Here is a 14,580-nt window from a genome sequence, read left to right on the forward strand (position 1 = left end):
TTTACCAAGGAATCTTCTTGCATTTCCCAGAAAATGATCAATCTGCGCCTTGAAAAACCACTCATTTTCTCACAGAAAAAGGTTTATTTCATCCGCCCTCGCGGCCTTTGTACATTAAAACTGTACTGCCCGCTCAGTTCGTCACGGAATTTCCGGAGTTTACTCGAACAGCCCGAAGCCCATGTCGTCGTCGGACTCCTCTGGTTCCTCCTCCTTCTTCTTCTCCTCCTTGGCGGCGGCAGGAGCCTCGGCAGCCGCAGCAGCAGCTGGAGCGGCTCCGGCAGCAGGCGCAGCACCGACTCCGGATCCAATGTTGGTGATCAGGTCCTTCACGTTGACACCCTCGAGCGCCTTGGCGAAGAGTCCGGGCCAGTAGGGCTCCACATCAACGCCAGCAGCCTTCAGGATGGTGCTGATCTTCTCACCCTGCAAAGGTCCAAAGAGATTCCGGTTGTCACTAAACATAACCTCACATTGCGTCCGGGAAGGAAGTCTCAAGTACAGACAATGAGTTTTCAGCCCCGTTTTCATAAAATGAGGCTCTTTGGACAAAATGCATGCAAGATATGGTAATAGTTTGGACATTTCACAGTGATTTGGGGAGAAAACAGTGCAGAGTGGCGTGTGTGGAAACACGTTGACACACCGCTGCGTTTCCACCCCATTTTCCTTACCGTCACGGCCACATCGTCGTCCACGAGGATGAGGGCGGAGTACACACAAGCCAGTTCAGCCTTTGTCGACATTTCTGCTGCGTTTAGTGATTGCAAAGCGTGCAAGTTGCCTGAAATCGGCCTTAGCTCACGGAGCGAGAACAAGCACAGTGAACGGTGGAAACCGGAAAGACCGCCATCGGCGTCAACGTGACGTTCGAAATCTGCGGCGGAGCTTTTTCGAACAACATGGCGGTCGCTTTTCGCACATTCGGTGGAATTTTGTTGTGTTGTCAAACTTGGCTGCGGCTTCTTTGCCAGAAATCCCAACAAAATCACTATTTTCGCCATCCTGGGACGCCAAGAATGCACCTGTGAGTGTTGCGCGTTATCACGGAGTGACCAGAATCACGATAAACAATGAGTTTCTCTAGCGATGAGGTGAACTTCTTGGTGTACCGCTATCTTCAGGAGTCAGGTTAGTTTCCGTTGTTTTCCGGGTCGCTGGGGCGCGCTCCACTGACGCCACTCTCTTGCGCAGGCTTCCACCACTCGGCGTACACATTTGGGATTGAGTCGCATATATCGCAGAGCAACATAAATGGCGCCGTCGTGCCTTCGGCCGCGCTGCTCACGATGCTGCAGAAGGGCCTCAAGTACACTGAGGCGGAGATTAGCGTGGACGAGGACGGGAATGTGCACCGCCTCACCGAGGGGCTGACGCTCATCGACGCGGTGATGCCGGAGGTGGTGGCCATCCGGCAGAACCTGCACAACCAGCAGAAGCAGGCCATCAAGACGGAGCCGACGAGCGGCGGCGAGACAAATGGCGAGGAGGCTGCGGCCGTGGCCGCGCCCGCACCGCCGGACACCATGGAAGTGGACCAGAGCATCGAGATCCCCGCGTCGAAGGTCACCGTGCTGCGTGGCCACGAGAGCGAGGTGTTCATTTGCGCGTGGAATCCCAGCACGGATCTGCTGGCGTCCGGCTCGGGCGACAGCACGGCGCGCATCTGGGATCTGTCGGACAACAGCACCAGCCCGGACCAGCTGGTGCTGCGCCACTGCATCCAGAAGGGCGGCACGGAGGTGCCCAGCAATAAGGACGTGACGTCGCTGGACTGGAACTGCGACGGGACGCTGCTGGCCACGGGCAGCTACGACGGCTACGCGCGCATTTGGACGACGGACGGCCGCCTGTCGAGCACGCTCGGCCAGCACAAGGGCCCCATTTTCGCGCTCAAGTGGAACAAGCGCGGCAACTACATCCTGTCGGCAGGCGTGGACAAGACGACCATCATCTGGGACGCGTCCACGGGCCAGTGCACGCAGCAGTTCAGCTTCCACTCGGCGCCCGCGCTGGACGTGGACTGGCAGAGCAACAACTCCTTCGCCAGCTGCAGCACGGACATGTGCATCCACGTGTGCAAGCTGCACACGGACAAGCCCATCAAATCCTTCCAGGGACACACGGTGAGTCCGTCTTGTGTGCAATTGAGGTTTCTTTTTGCTAACCATCTGGCGTCTTTGCAGAACGAGGTGAATGCCATCAAGTGGGATCCGCAGGGTCATCTGCTGGCGTCCTGCTCTGACGACATGACCCTGAAGATCTGGTCGATGAAGCAGGACACGTGCGTACATGATTTGCAGGCGCACTCCAAGGAGATCTACACGATCAAGTGGTCGCCGACTGGGCCCGGCACGGCGAATCCCAACATGAACCTGATCCTGGCCAGTGCCTCTTTCGACTCCACGGTGCGCCTGTGGGATGTGGAACGCGGCGTGTGCATTCACACGCTCACGAAGCACACGGAGCCCGTGTATTCGGTGGCGTTCAGTCCGGACGGCAAGTTCCTGGCGTCGGGCAGCTTCGACAAGTGCGTCCACATCTGGAGTACGCAGACGGGGCAGCTGGTGCACAGCTACAAAGGCACCGGCGGCACGTTCGAGGTGTGCTGGAACTCCAGGGGCAGCAAGGTGGGCGCCAGCGCCTCGGACGGCAGCGTCTTCGTGCTGGACCTCAGGAAATTGTAGGCACTGGGAAGGAGATACTGCATCTCCTTCCTCTGCTGCCGATTTCCACACACTCTGGGTTCCGAAGAGAGAGACACGGCTTTCCAGCGCACTAGAGAGGGACTCTTTTTTATTTCCACATACATTTTCAACGGATCGCCTAGGCTGGCTGAATAAATGAAGTTTTATCTTGACACACACTCAGAAGTCCTGGACGCTCTGCAAGTGACGTTGGCGGAAGAAGGCGCAGCGGTTGCGCGTCTTCTCGCTGGTCTTGAAGAAGCTGGTGATCTGGGGGCCTGAGTACTTTTGTCCGACGTCTTCGTTGTCATCCTGGAATGTGATTTTCTGAGCGGTTTTCTCCAGCGCCTGCTCAGCTGTGGCCCAGCTGAAGCGCACAATTCTCGGGTAGCCGAACACTGCGTCGACGTTGTCCTCCAGAAAGGCCTTCGTGAGGGGATCTCCGGGGTAGCCGCTGCCGAAGGGATTCACCGGCGCGTCTTCGTGAAACTTCCACGTCCGGAGAGCGGCGTCTCGGACGACTTTGGCGCAAATACTGGCCGCAGAGACGATCGGGTACGTGGCGTCCGCCTTCTTGGCAACCGTGATGGCGATGTTGGGAAAGAGGCGCGACAGCCGGGCCTGGTAAGTCTCCGGCGGACCCACAGTGTCAACGTAGATCTCAGCAATGTTGACATTCAGCGCGATAGCGCGCTTTATCAGCCCAATCGCAGACTCCATCGATACCTCGTTCAAGGAGTGCTTGGAGCGCCTAAGCATGCAATTGCTGATGTAGTGCGGACTGATGATCTCCACTGCCCAGCCCATGTCCTCAAGAGCTGTCGTCTGGGAGTTGATGTTATAAAATATAGCATCTCGCTTCTCCTCCGTGAGTTGTTTTGAATCCGCACAGCCCAGATCCTTGAGCACATCAGTGTTGGTCATGGAGCAGAAGCTAATCCCGTAGACCAGAGGACCTGGGAGGGAAAGACATGTGAATCTGGACAGAACGGAGGTGTGAAACTGCTTACCAAGCACAGGTCCTCTTCCTGCCTCATCGATTCCCAGGACGCAGGGATTATTGAGACAGTTTTTAGGGATGTTGGAGAAGAAGACGGTGTTTTCTGAGTTATCCCAGCCATCCAGGAAGTCCTCCAAATCACTTTTACTCTTGATTTCCGACACTTTCTGATGCTGATCGACTTCAGACATTTTGAGGTTAGCGCGCGGAAATTGACACCGTGAGCTTTCGAAAGCTTCGAAGACTACCAATTTTTGAAAAATAATAACAAACGGCAATCGATTGCTCTTTTTTATTTCTCCATGCAATTTTTCACCTTTTCATATGGTTTTATCAGCTTTGATGGAAGATGTGGACGAGTCTGTGGATATGTCTGGAATTTCCGGAACAATCTGACGAAGTTTGTCCAGAGAGCAACAATGAAGAGCTTCAGGATCGTCAGATTCCTTCAAGTCAGACAGCCATGGAATATCCGCGCAATGTCCTGGACATGTTTGGTGTTCTTCTCCGGAGGTCCTCAAGCTCTTTGGAGTGTTGTTGAAGAGAATTCCAACCGTGCGATCTTCTTCCTTTACCACGAGCCAATAATATTTTGGCACCGGGAATTTCTTCTCTTCCAAATAGAAGTCAAAAGAATGTCCTGAGGAATCCTTGAGTTGCTGCACACCTGACGTTCCGGCCCAGATTTCTTCCTTGTTATTCAGCTTCTGCACTCCCTTCTGCAGGATCTCCCACTCCTTGAGCGTCTCGTCGTTGTAGGAAACGATGTAGTTCCAGGTCAATCTGGTGATGAGATGCAACTGAGGATTGTCCAGCATGAAGCCCGTGAGGAGTGGTCTGGATCCCATCATTGGCACTCTGTGGCTTCCCAATTTCCCCTCGAGCAGATTGTGCACATTGTCGTGTCTCAATGCTCTGAAGAGACTGATCTTGTTCCTTCCTTCGGGATGCCTTCCGGACTTGAGATAATTCATGCTCTCCGTCTTCAGCACAGAAGAATCCTTCGCATGGACGAAGATTGTCCTTCCTTCCTGCGCTGAGTAGCACACTTCGCCGACAATGTTCGACGTCTGGGTGTGAGGATTCAGGAAGCCGAACTCAATGCTCTCCGCCTCCTGAGGACATCCGGCCAGACGAGAAGCAAACACCTCCTCGACGGCGCGCAATTCGCAGGCGAAACTCTTGCTCCAAGTCTCTTGTTTACCATCTTCGAGCTCTGACCGCGGAAAAGGAGGAAATCAATTAGAGTAGAATTAATTAAAAGTGCCAACCCACCGCCGAAAAGCCTTCCAGGAAAACTCCAAGAGGGTTTCACCCAGGAAAATTCAGGGGAATTTATTCGCTAAATATAATATAGAATTGTGTTTTGAACTTTTTCACCAAGTTTATGGTATTTCCCGCATCACAATTATAATTTTAATTAAGTATTTTGGGGAGAAATAGCATTTTTTCTTCTTCTGTGAATTGTAATTTTAAGGCAATCTTCCCATATTTTGAATTCATCCTAATCTCAATTTTAATTGCCATTTAATATAAGTTGATTTGTCTCCAACAATTCACTGGCGAAAGACACTTATTTGCACCTTAATGACAAATCTTACCCAATTCCTCTCCTTGCACGCACTTCGCCTTCAGTGTTCGCTTATCTGGGAAGGACTTGAACAGTCCGGGTTCACAGGAAATGGTCACTCTTTCTCCAGCTGAGAGCAGAATGTCGTCGTCGGAGGCGAATGCGAATTTTCCGTCAGCCGTGAAGACGAGCGGCGCGAAGAATCCATATCGGACGGGTTGCAGTGGCAATTTGCAGTCAGGATTCTGTCCCAAGGTGAAACCTTCACTGCAAAAGGTCACTCCTAGAATAACTACCGCGAAAATCACTTCTCTTAGCATTTTCCCAACGAAATCCACAGACGAGACTGGCGAGATTCTCAGAAATCATCGCACTTAAAGCTGACAATTTGTAAGAAAATTCTCTGGGAGCTTATCGCAGAGGTCAGAGAGAGATTGTTTGTGTTTACTTATCAGCCGATATTCAATTACCTCATCAGTGTGGAATTAAAAAAAATCCCCTAATTAGACTGTTGACTGCAAGCATGTTGGAGAAATTCTTGCGCATCTCAGCTAATTGATAGTCGGACAGTTTATTAGAAAGTTCATTATGCTGCATCGCGTGTGTTATAAAATTTCCCAAAAATTGGCGTTCAGACTACAAATCACTGCATTTATTTTGCATCTATTTCCGTGAAATCTTAATGATCTCCACTCTATGGTCGATATTTCACACAAGAAAGAGGGAGGAAGTTTGGGTCTTTCATAACAAATGGCTCTTTGGAGATATTAAAGAGATGGATTAACACTCATCGTACGAAAAAAGCGTGACTTTTTTTGCATCTACTTTACTAGTTTTCTGCCAATAAAACTCATCTGGTGAATTTGCGTGATGGACAAAGTTTTTACAATGTGTCGAACGAATGGCACCCGGAAGAAGCCATCCACAGTCGGGATGGCAAAATCAAACCAATTCCGCGCAGAAAATCATCAATGAGGAGAAATTGGTCGCCCGATGTGCTTGAGTATGCAAACCACGCCTGGACAAAAGAGTGTCTCTCTTCGATAATTAACTCTGTGCACTTGTAGAAATTTTTCAATTGTTCCATCGCGTATTCTCATCGCATGCACTACAAAAGTGTTTGAAGCCATCACAGTGATGAAAATGCGGCCTCTGCACTTCCTCGACAAAAGAAAGTTTTTACTTTCGCAGACTTGTGGGTGATTTATGGGGAAAACTGCACACTTTTCACACATGCAAACAATGTGGCGGGAAAAGCGCGTCTGATGAGTTTCCACGATCGCGCTATCTCTCTCTCTCTCTCTTCGATTCATCAGTTCGCCGCAGAGTCAATGGGAATTGTTGGCGAAAATCAGCCATCAGAGATCACAGATCAGAGTTGAGATGCGATATAGATGAGGAGTCTGAGGCGATAAGCAGTATGCTCTTATTTCTTGATAAAATTGATACGACGTCTATGATATTGAATGTTGCAACAGTAATTTCAAGAGTATTTTGCATAATTGTCTCCATAAACACTAATGCTGTCAAGAAGTAGTTGATTTTTTAGCAGATTTCAGCAAACATTTTTGCATTCTCACGCTGAATTTGTGCACTTTTAGGCTGAAAATCTTCACAATGCGATCTCGCATCTTGGCAATCTCAAATCCACAGCGATCCCACCTCTGATCGTGAGACACACACAAGAAAGTCTTTCTCCGGCGCGGCGGAGGAAGGGAAATAGTCGAAGCACCGCCGGTGTGCGTTGCGCGTCGGGCAGAGTCATTGCCGATATTCTTCCTCATCTCCACAATTCCAATCAGTTCAAAGTCAACCGATCAGTCGGTCAGTGCGTTGCTGCTGATCAGCGTGTCTTTCTTTTTTGCTCAGCAGACTCCCAAGATCAAAAAGACACTTTTCTCATTGACTTTTTCGCCTTTTTTTCGCGTGTGTTTGCGCTTTAAATAAGGTGAAGTAAGAAAAAGACACTGTGATGCAATTTACCTGTGTACTTTGTCACTTCTTTCTGCTCATCCGCTGATCGCGTGCGTGACTTGTGTGACCTGCGGAACACAGTGTGTCTGTGCGCCTTTCTGTGACCATCGAGAAAAGAGACTTTTCGAGAGAGTGAGTGAAGATTTTCCTTTCCTTTGCGCCACTTTCGTGTTCTTTTTCCCACGCAAAAAGAATGATTAACTTGCGTGCGCAAGAAATCATCTTCAGCCGCTTCTGCCCTGGAGACAGTGTAGAAATTTTGACTGATATCCCGCATGATCGAGCCACGATGGCTCGAGGACATCTCACTGCGCGCATGGCAGAAAAAAAGTGTTTTTGTGCGCGAGAGAAAAAGGGCGCGAAAGAATCTCTCTATGCAAACATTTATTTTCCCATTTTACGATACTTCCATGCGGCGTAAAAATCACAATGCTCCACGAACGCATCAGAAAAGAAACTCTGCGCTTCTTTTCTGGAACATTTTCAGTGTGTGTCACTCACAGAAAATTTACATCGAAAACCCCATTAAATCTATTTACACTGCATATAAATGTGATATAAGAGCCGAGACGGACTTTTGTGCAAAAGCGAAGCTCAAAATTGAAAATAGATTTCCCGCTGAGCCGCACACACACACACTCATCGCGTATTTCTCCCGCCTGGACAATCAATTCTCCTCTGGAGGTGAAATGGAAATGAAAGTTGCACAGAGGAGAAAAATTCTGCAAAGCTTGCGTGATTTCGTGAAGAAGATTTTCCAGCATTTTGTATGTTATTTCATATTTACAAATCGCGACATTTTCCCTGGGATTTTTCCCATTATCTCACCGGGCAGAAGCGACGTATCTGTAATTATGGCAAAATATGCGATATTCAGAAAGAATCGTGTTTAATTTTTTTTTCAACACCGCGACTTCTTTGCCTGATGAGAAAAAGTGGCGATGTCTTAAGACAATGGAAAGTAACAATATGGGCAGAAGAACGAGAGGCGAAGCTCTCTGTATATATGATTATAAATGTCTGTATAGGAAAAATAAAATAGGGCGATTTTTTCTTTTTTTTTCTTCTTCTTCTCAAATTGTGCGCGCTCGCATGAAAAAAAGGTACACAACATTTTGAGATTCGTGACGATGAAATTAAAAAATGATTTTTTCTCATCTTTCGCATATATTTCTCTGGTCGCTTTTCGGGCACACTCACACAGGTCGCGCGCGCGGCGTGTTGGGCAGAAAAGATCTCCTCTGCAGATCTCGTTGGTCAGAGAGAAGAGGCCATCAAAAGTGTTTGATTCGCGCGTTCTCGAAAATCACACACAATTTCTTTTTTCGTTGTTCGCGCGCCAAGAATATGATTGTCTTGATAGAAAATGAGGCGCGCACAGTGGACTCGCGAGATTGTGGCCCAGAGAGAGAGAGAGGGAGAGAGAGAGAGAGAGCAGAAGAAGTGACAATCAGGCAGGGCGGCAGATCAACCTCACCCACACGCGAGATCAGCGGAATATTTATCAATACGCCGCGCTATTTGAATTCCATATTTTATTGATCACTCGCCTGACCTCTTGACTCCTTCGCCTCTCGCGGCCGTATAGAATCTCATTTGTGCGATCGCTCAATATCAAAAGCTCTCTCGAGAGAGATTTTCACTCCAAAATCCATGCCATTTTGCCGCTTCCTCGCCGCTTCGCCCGCTTTTTTCGGACAGGCAAATATTTTGTTATTTATTGTGTGGATAACAATGCGTAAAACCTCATAAATTGCGCATTGCCATCATCTTTGGCAACACTTTGAGCACATTTCACGATTTGATCTCATATCATATGCGAATGTGTGCGAATTTGTGCTTATAAATTTAAAGAGATTTTCACCAAGTTCAAGACCATTCTGACACCTCGAGTTGCTGAAGATATAGATAAAACATTTACAAGAGAAAGAAAAGATTCAAGATAAGAATCCCAAGAAAGTAATTTGACCAATTTGACCAAAGTTTCTGGAGCATAATTGCTATCTAAACTCTGGTTAAGGAATTATTTAATGAAATTGCACATCTGAAAAATAAGGTTATATTTACATTTTAGCGCCAAAAGTAATTGAAAGTAATTGAAGAGAGATTTTTAGACATCATTTTTATGCTCAGAAAGCGTTGATGTCTTTGCTAACACTGTTTATTCGTAATTTTGACCAAACAAAAACATCCAAACGACGAATATTATTAAGAGTTGTGGATGAACTGAATAACATTTTTAGTGCTCTTCGCGTTAAATGAAGTGTTAAAAATCTCAACTCTTCTTCCATCTCAATCGGCTTGTGTCGTGAAGATTGTGCCTTCTAGGAAGCGGAAGGCAGCGGATTGAGTAGACATAAGGAGGACGATGCGTATGAAATTGCATAAATCTGACAAATTATTGCAATTCATTGCATAACCGCCACCCACACGCCGATCGTCCGCGCTATCAGGCAATATCTTGATAAATTGATTTGCGCAAATCAGCGACGAAACGAGTTTCTCGTGGTCATTTTGTGTCTTTTGTTGTGTCGCTTCTTTATCACTTTGTAGAGGCGCGAAAAAGGGAGCGAAGAATGGACGCGATAATTTGCAATCTCACCCAATAAATGAGGCTCTGGCATTTGGGATGCTCTCTTGATGCCCGCTCCATGACTCTTCATTCATCTTGCCAGAATGTTGCCTCTTTATTCTCTCTCCCTCGTTATTCATGGGTTTCAAATTCATATGCGATATATATTTTTCTTAACTTTATACAGCATATAAGAAATGATTTTTTCCCATATTGCCGCATGTGAAATGTTGAGGAGTCGTGAACAAAGGGAAAAACTCTTCAAATCAAAAACTCTCCGGCATATCTTTATGATCAAAATCTCAATCCAATTCCACCATCCAACACCTGAGACCGTGATAATAAAAAGTCGAGCAAAAATTCTTATCCACACACACACTCATTGAAATATTTATCAGATCGAATCACAACAGCGATTCTGTATATGGCAATGCCTCAATAAATGTCTCGCAAACTGTATGTGCTTTTGGACGTTTCTTTCGCATGAATTTTAAAGTGAAAATCTTCCCCTCATATTTCCCAATTTAAAGCATCAATATTTGCCAATCTGCAGAACCCGCACAACTCTTTTTTTGCTCCTATTGCCCAATTTTTCACATTTACCACCTCATCCCTGCGTGAAATCAATAAAGTGTGGAAGACACTTTTCCATGCCATTGAGCGGAATTGGCGGAAAAATTTCCCATCACGTCTCTATTAACGAGCGCCAAAGGAGCGGAATGTTCAATGAAACAATTTCATCCTCTTTGATGAATGATTCAATAGGCCAAAGTAAGAGATTCGTGCCGACTTTGCAGTGCATACTTTAACCACTCAGACGCCACAGCTTCAAATTGACGCGCCATTAAGAGTCAGAACAGTGAATGACACCCTCCGGGAACGACCCTAAGTATCCACCCATTCAATCATCCTCCCGCTAATCCCTGGCTTCCTTGCACGTTCTGCACCTCCGAGCACTTAACAACCATCTTCCGAGATTAAGACGGCGGTTTGGCGCTGCGAAGGTGGCAAAATGACTCTTTATCTCCGGCGAAGGAGCGTCTCTCACACCTCCTCAGGAATAATGATTCCTGTCGCTGTGGGAAAAAGCTGGAAGTGTGCGTAATTTTATTAAGGTGCGATGGTCCGTGAAGCACGCCCGAAAGATGCTGGCCACTATTTCTCCATTAGGCGAGTAATAGTCTCATTTGGGGGTTGATTTTTCTGGCAATTTCCGGTGGGAAATTTATTAATTACCGAGGCAATTGCCGTTCATTCTTCCGAAGATAGTCTCACGGCGGCTTTTATGGGCAGTGCGAGAGTGGTTTCACAAGTGGGAGTTGGCAGGACATTGATTTCCTCTCCATTGCGATGAGAGTTGGGATAATGTGGTGTCATTATATCCTATGTTTTCATTCAAATGAGTGCTTTGCTGATCATGACGTTGAATTTCGGTTATTTTGCAGGTGATTCTGACACGATGAAGCGCACACGGTTCGTCGCACGCTATTTCAATTTCTTGCACATCTTCGTGATTGTCATGAAATGCGGCGCGGCGGTGGAATTGGACGCAACAACGACGCCGTCGACGCTGTTCAGTGGCGATCAGCCGAATCCAGTGGCCGGTGAGTGTGACTCCGCGTGCATCAGCAGCAAATCAGTCAATATTTGTCCCATTTCTCCAAATTCACGCCCATGGGAAAGGAGTGCTGGTTAGCATATCGCGCGCGCCGCGTTAGAATGAGCCGCGCGAAGTGGGAAATGTTTCTCACATGGCGGTGAAAGAGTGTCTTTCGCGCGCTCTTGTGTTTTCTTCTCTCATTTCCGAGAATCGGACAGTCTGGTGTGCTGGAAGTGTGTCTGTGTCTCTACTTCCATTGATGAGAATCACCACGGAGCGCGAGAGAGAATTCTATTTTATTGAACATTGTGGCGGAATGGCGAAAGATGGTGCGCGACGGTAGGCGCAAAAAAGAAGTCACAGCAGATGAAAACATACCATTGGCCGTTTAGAGGCACGCCGAGATTGTATATATATAAAAATGTCAATGTGGATCTCTGGATCGCCATGAGAAAGCGCGAAAAGCCTCCCACTGTCCGATCGCGCGCACATCTTTCAATGGGAATTGTCACAGAGTCTCGTCATTTTCTCCGCCATCAATGAAAAGCGCGCGCCCGCGAGTCAGGTGGAAAAATTTCACTTCCCACTCCACACAGTGAGCCGATGCCAAATGATGACATCCAGCGATCTCTCCGCGTGACCCCATCACTCACGGCGATGGCGCGGGAAAAGCCGATCGCCAAATCATCAATGAACGTAAATAAAAGTAAAATTTATCCATGCGACTCTCATTGAGCACCGGAATAGGCGGCAGATGGCTTTTCGAGCCGCGGCGGATGGCAAAATGAGAAATCGAGCAGCACACGCTCGCCGATCTAGCAACACTGTTGCAATTTGGCGTGCCATGGGAAAGATCTCGAAGGCCCATCATCGCCGATTCCTTATCTCATCGCCAGAGAGATTGATTTGTGGGGAGAATATCGCCGCTTCGGAAGACACTTTCACCGCTTTTCCATATAGAATCCGCCTAGAAGAAGCGCCGACATCTATTTTACACGTCTCGCGTGTTTTCATTCAGCGTAGAAAATCCGCAATTAAATTAACTAATCGTGAAGACTGGAAATTGCTAAATATTTTGTACTTCTTTTGCATTTTTTTGACTTCCAATAGTATTGCTTCTTTTTTAAATTAATATACACATGAATAGAAATATTTCAAGGATTTCAACAACAACAACAAAAACAATGTATTGAACTGTAAAGTGTAATTAAATGGTTGCGTAATAAATCATTTGCGCATCTCTTTTTGATTGTCTCGTGCATAAAAATGCGCGGCAAGACAAAATATCGACGCTGCGTGGAAAAAATAGCATAAGAGTGGTAGAAAATAATAAAAATAGTCGAGAGAGACACAGAGTGAAGCCACGACACACTAACCTGGCTCACAATGAAGATCTGGAACTGGTAATGTTCACGAGTCTCGGCATGCAAGAGAGTGCGCCAAAGAGTGAAATGACGATGGCATCTCCCATTGAAATGCACCTCGCGCGACATTTTCCATCGCAACTCGCTTCATATGTTCAATTCAAGAGCGCGAAAGAACCGAAAATCTTCCCACAATCCTTCGGCGTGTCAAAACAAACAGACAAGGAGTGATTTTTCATGCCACGTCGTGGCTAATGATTTCCCGTCAAAACTCTGGCCGATGTTTCGTGTAATTTGAGGCATTTTATGAGGCTGAACCGTGGAATTTATTGAGACGAGCAGATGAGAAAGATGCCTTGTGATTTATCTGGCTGATGAGAAAAACCTGTAATGCTTTTTTGTGACTCTGGCTGTTCATGTTTCGGGGCTCAACTTCACTCTTTGGCCGCTAATTAATATTTATCTCGCTCTTTTGGAGGTTTCTACTCATGCTATTTACATATATGCCTAATGCGTCACATCTCGCTGGAGCTGAACTTAAAAGCTCTTATGAATTTCCTGAGAAAATCTACTGTCGCGAAAACTGATAAGGAAATTGTGGGAAACTGTTTAACGGTGCATCAGCATCACTGGGGAGCTTGTGATGATTCCTTTTATGTGTGCAACAAAGGAAAAACAGAGCCTGTGGCTGCTCGTCGAGGGAGAAAATGTCCCTCGAGGCGGGGCTGCGGGTAAATATTTACGGGTATAACAGTGTGTTTGCTTTGCAGCTTTCGTCAACAGTGCCGCAGTTTCCGGACGAGCACTATTCTCGCCGCGTGTGGAGTACAATGAGTGGCTGCCTGTGGGCCGAGGAGATCCGCTCAAGAATGACCCCACGTACGACTACAGCCCGCCGTTCCTGGAGCGCGTCCGCTACTGGGAGTCGGGCAAGCAGGAGAAGTCCGGCGAGATTCTGCTCCTCGGCGTGCCATCCAAGAAGCCCAGCATTCCCTCGCGGAAGGACTTCAAGTACCTCACAATGCGCAGGAATTTCTACCAGGTTGAGAGACATCTCTAAGAAGTGCGATTCTGAAGGAAGAATTCTAAATTTCCGACTGTCTTTCCAGCTGCCGACGATCTTGATGCCTCCGCCGATGCAGACCACGGAAAAGTACCAATCCTCGGTGGAGGCGTGGACGCAGCGGCCTAAGGATTCCCTGGTGGAGGCCTCCATCAAGTCCAGCTACACCAAGCCACTGAGTGCCATGAACTACGGAGAGATGGTGAAGCCGTCGAAGGCTTCCTATCTGCACGCGATCCTGCAGAAGGAGACTCTTCAGCGACCCACGACTCTGCCCCCTCCGCCCGCCACCTCTACCTCCTCTTCAGTCATCATGCAGAGAGTCCCCAGTATCTTCGAGGTGCACCAGTCATCGGCCGTGACCGTCAGGACAACTCCGAGTCAGGAGAGCAGCACGCACTTCATTCCCACGGCGCCGCCCACGCTCACCACGGACGCCTACTTCTCGCACTACAACCAGCCGCCGGCGCCCATTCCGGGCCCCATGTACCTGATCATCGAGGGACACTCGAAGGTAACCACCTGCCGATTGCGCAACGTCGACAAATGTCTCACTTTTACTTTTCCCGGAAGTAATTTGCATGTGGCGATCGAATGTTGTTGCTTAACTAATCTGCGGAATCACTTTCGACAGGTCAAAACCTACAGTTCCAGCGACTCGCCGGACCGGAAGCATCACGCCAACATCGTGCCTGTGGTCAACACTGAGGATCCCGTCGTGCGGCGCGTGGTGAACGAGGAGTCGCCGAA

General features: G+C 47.8%; 4 protein-coding genes across 4 annotated transcripts; 1 reads left to right on the forward strand and 3 right to left on the reverse strand.

The window, feature by feature from the left end:
* Positions 1-64: 64 nt before the first annotated feature.
* LOC132263046 (large ribosomal subunit protein P1) lies at positions 65-848 on the reverse strand. Its single transcript, XM_059762605.1, has 2 exons — positions 675-848; positions 65-426 (listed from the first exon to the last, which is right to left on the reverse strand). Exons 1-2 carry the CDS (start codon positions 744-746, stop codon positions 160-162), a joined length of 339 nt encoding a protein of 112 aa, XP_059618588.1. The 5' UTR covers positions 747-848; the 3' UTR covers positions 65-159.
* Positions 849-925: 77 nt separating this feature from the next.
* LOC132263042 (F-box-like/WD repeat-containing protein TBL1XR1) lies at positions 926-2,866 on the forward strand. The gene is made up of 3 exons (XM_059762602.1): positions 926-1,131; positions 1,195-2,126; positions 2,187-2,866. Exons 1-3 carry the CDS (start codon positions 1,074-1,076, stop codon positions 2,685-2,687), a joined length of 1,491 nt encoding a protein of 496 aa, XP_059618585.1. The 5' UTR covers positions 926-1,073; the 3' UTR covers positions 2,688-2,866.
* Positions 2,864-3,982, reverse strand: LOC132263045 (ribonuclease H2 subunit A). The gene has a single exon (XM_059762604.1). It carries the CDS (start codon positions 3,876-3,878, stop codon positions 2,868-2,870), a length of 1,011 nt encoding a protein of 336 aa, XP_059618587.1. The 5' UTR covers positions 3,879-3,982; the 3' UTR covers positions 2,864-2,867.
* LOC132263043 (uncharacterized) lies at positions 3,965-5,613 on the reverse strand. Its single transcript, XM_059762603.1, has 2 exons — positions 5,289-5,613; positions 3,965-4,903 (listed from the first exon to the last, which is right to left on the reverse strand). Exons 1-2 carry the CDS (start codon positions 5,575-5,577, stop codon positions 4,008-4,010), a joined length of 1,185 nt encoding a protein of 394 aa, XP_059618586.1. The 5' UTR covers positions 5,578-5,613; the 3' UTR covers positions 3,965-4,007.
* Between the last annotated feature and the right edge of the window lie 8,967 nt (positions 5,614-14,580).

Source organism: Phlebotomus argentipes, unplaced genomic scaffold, assembly GCF_947086385.1.
Source record: "Phlebotomus argentipes unplaced genomic scaffold, Phlebotomus argentipes genome assembly contig_15, whole genome shotgun sequence".
NCBI classification, from domain to species: domain Eukaryota; kingdom Metazoa; phylum Arthropoda; class Insecta; order Diptera; family Psychodidae; genus Phlebotomus; species Phlebotomus argentipes.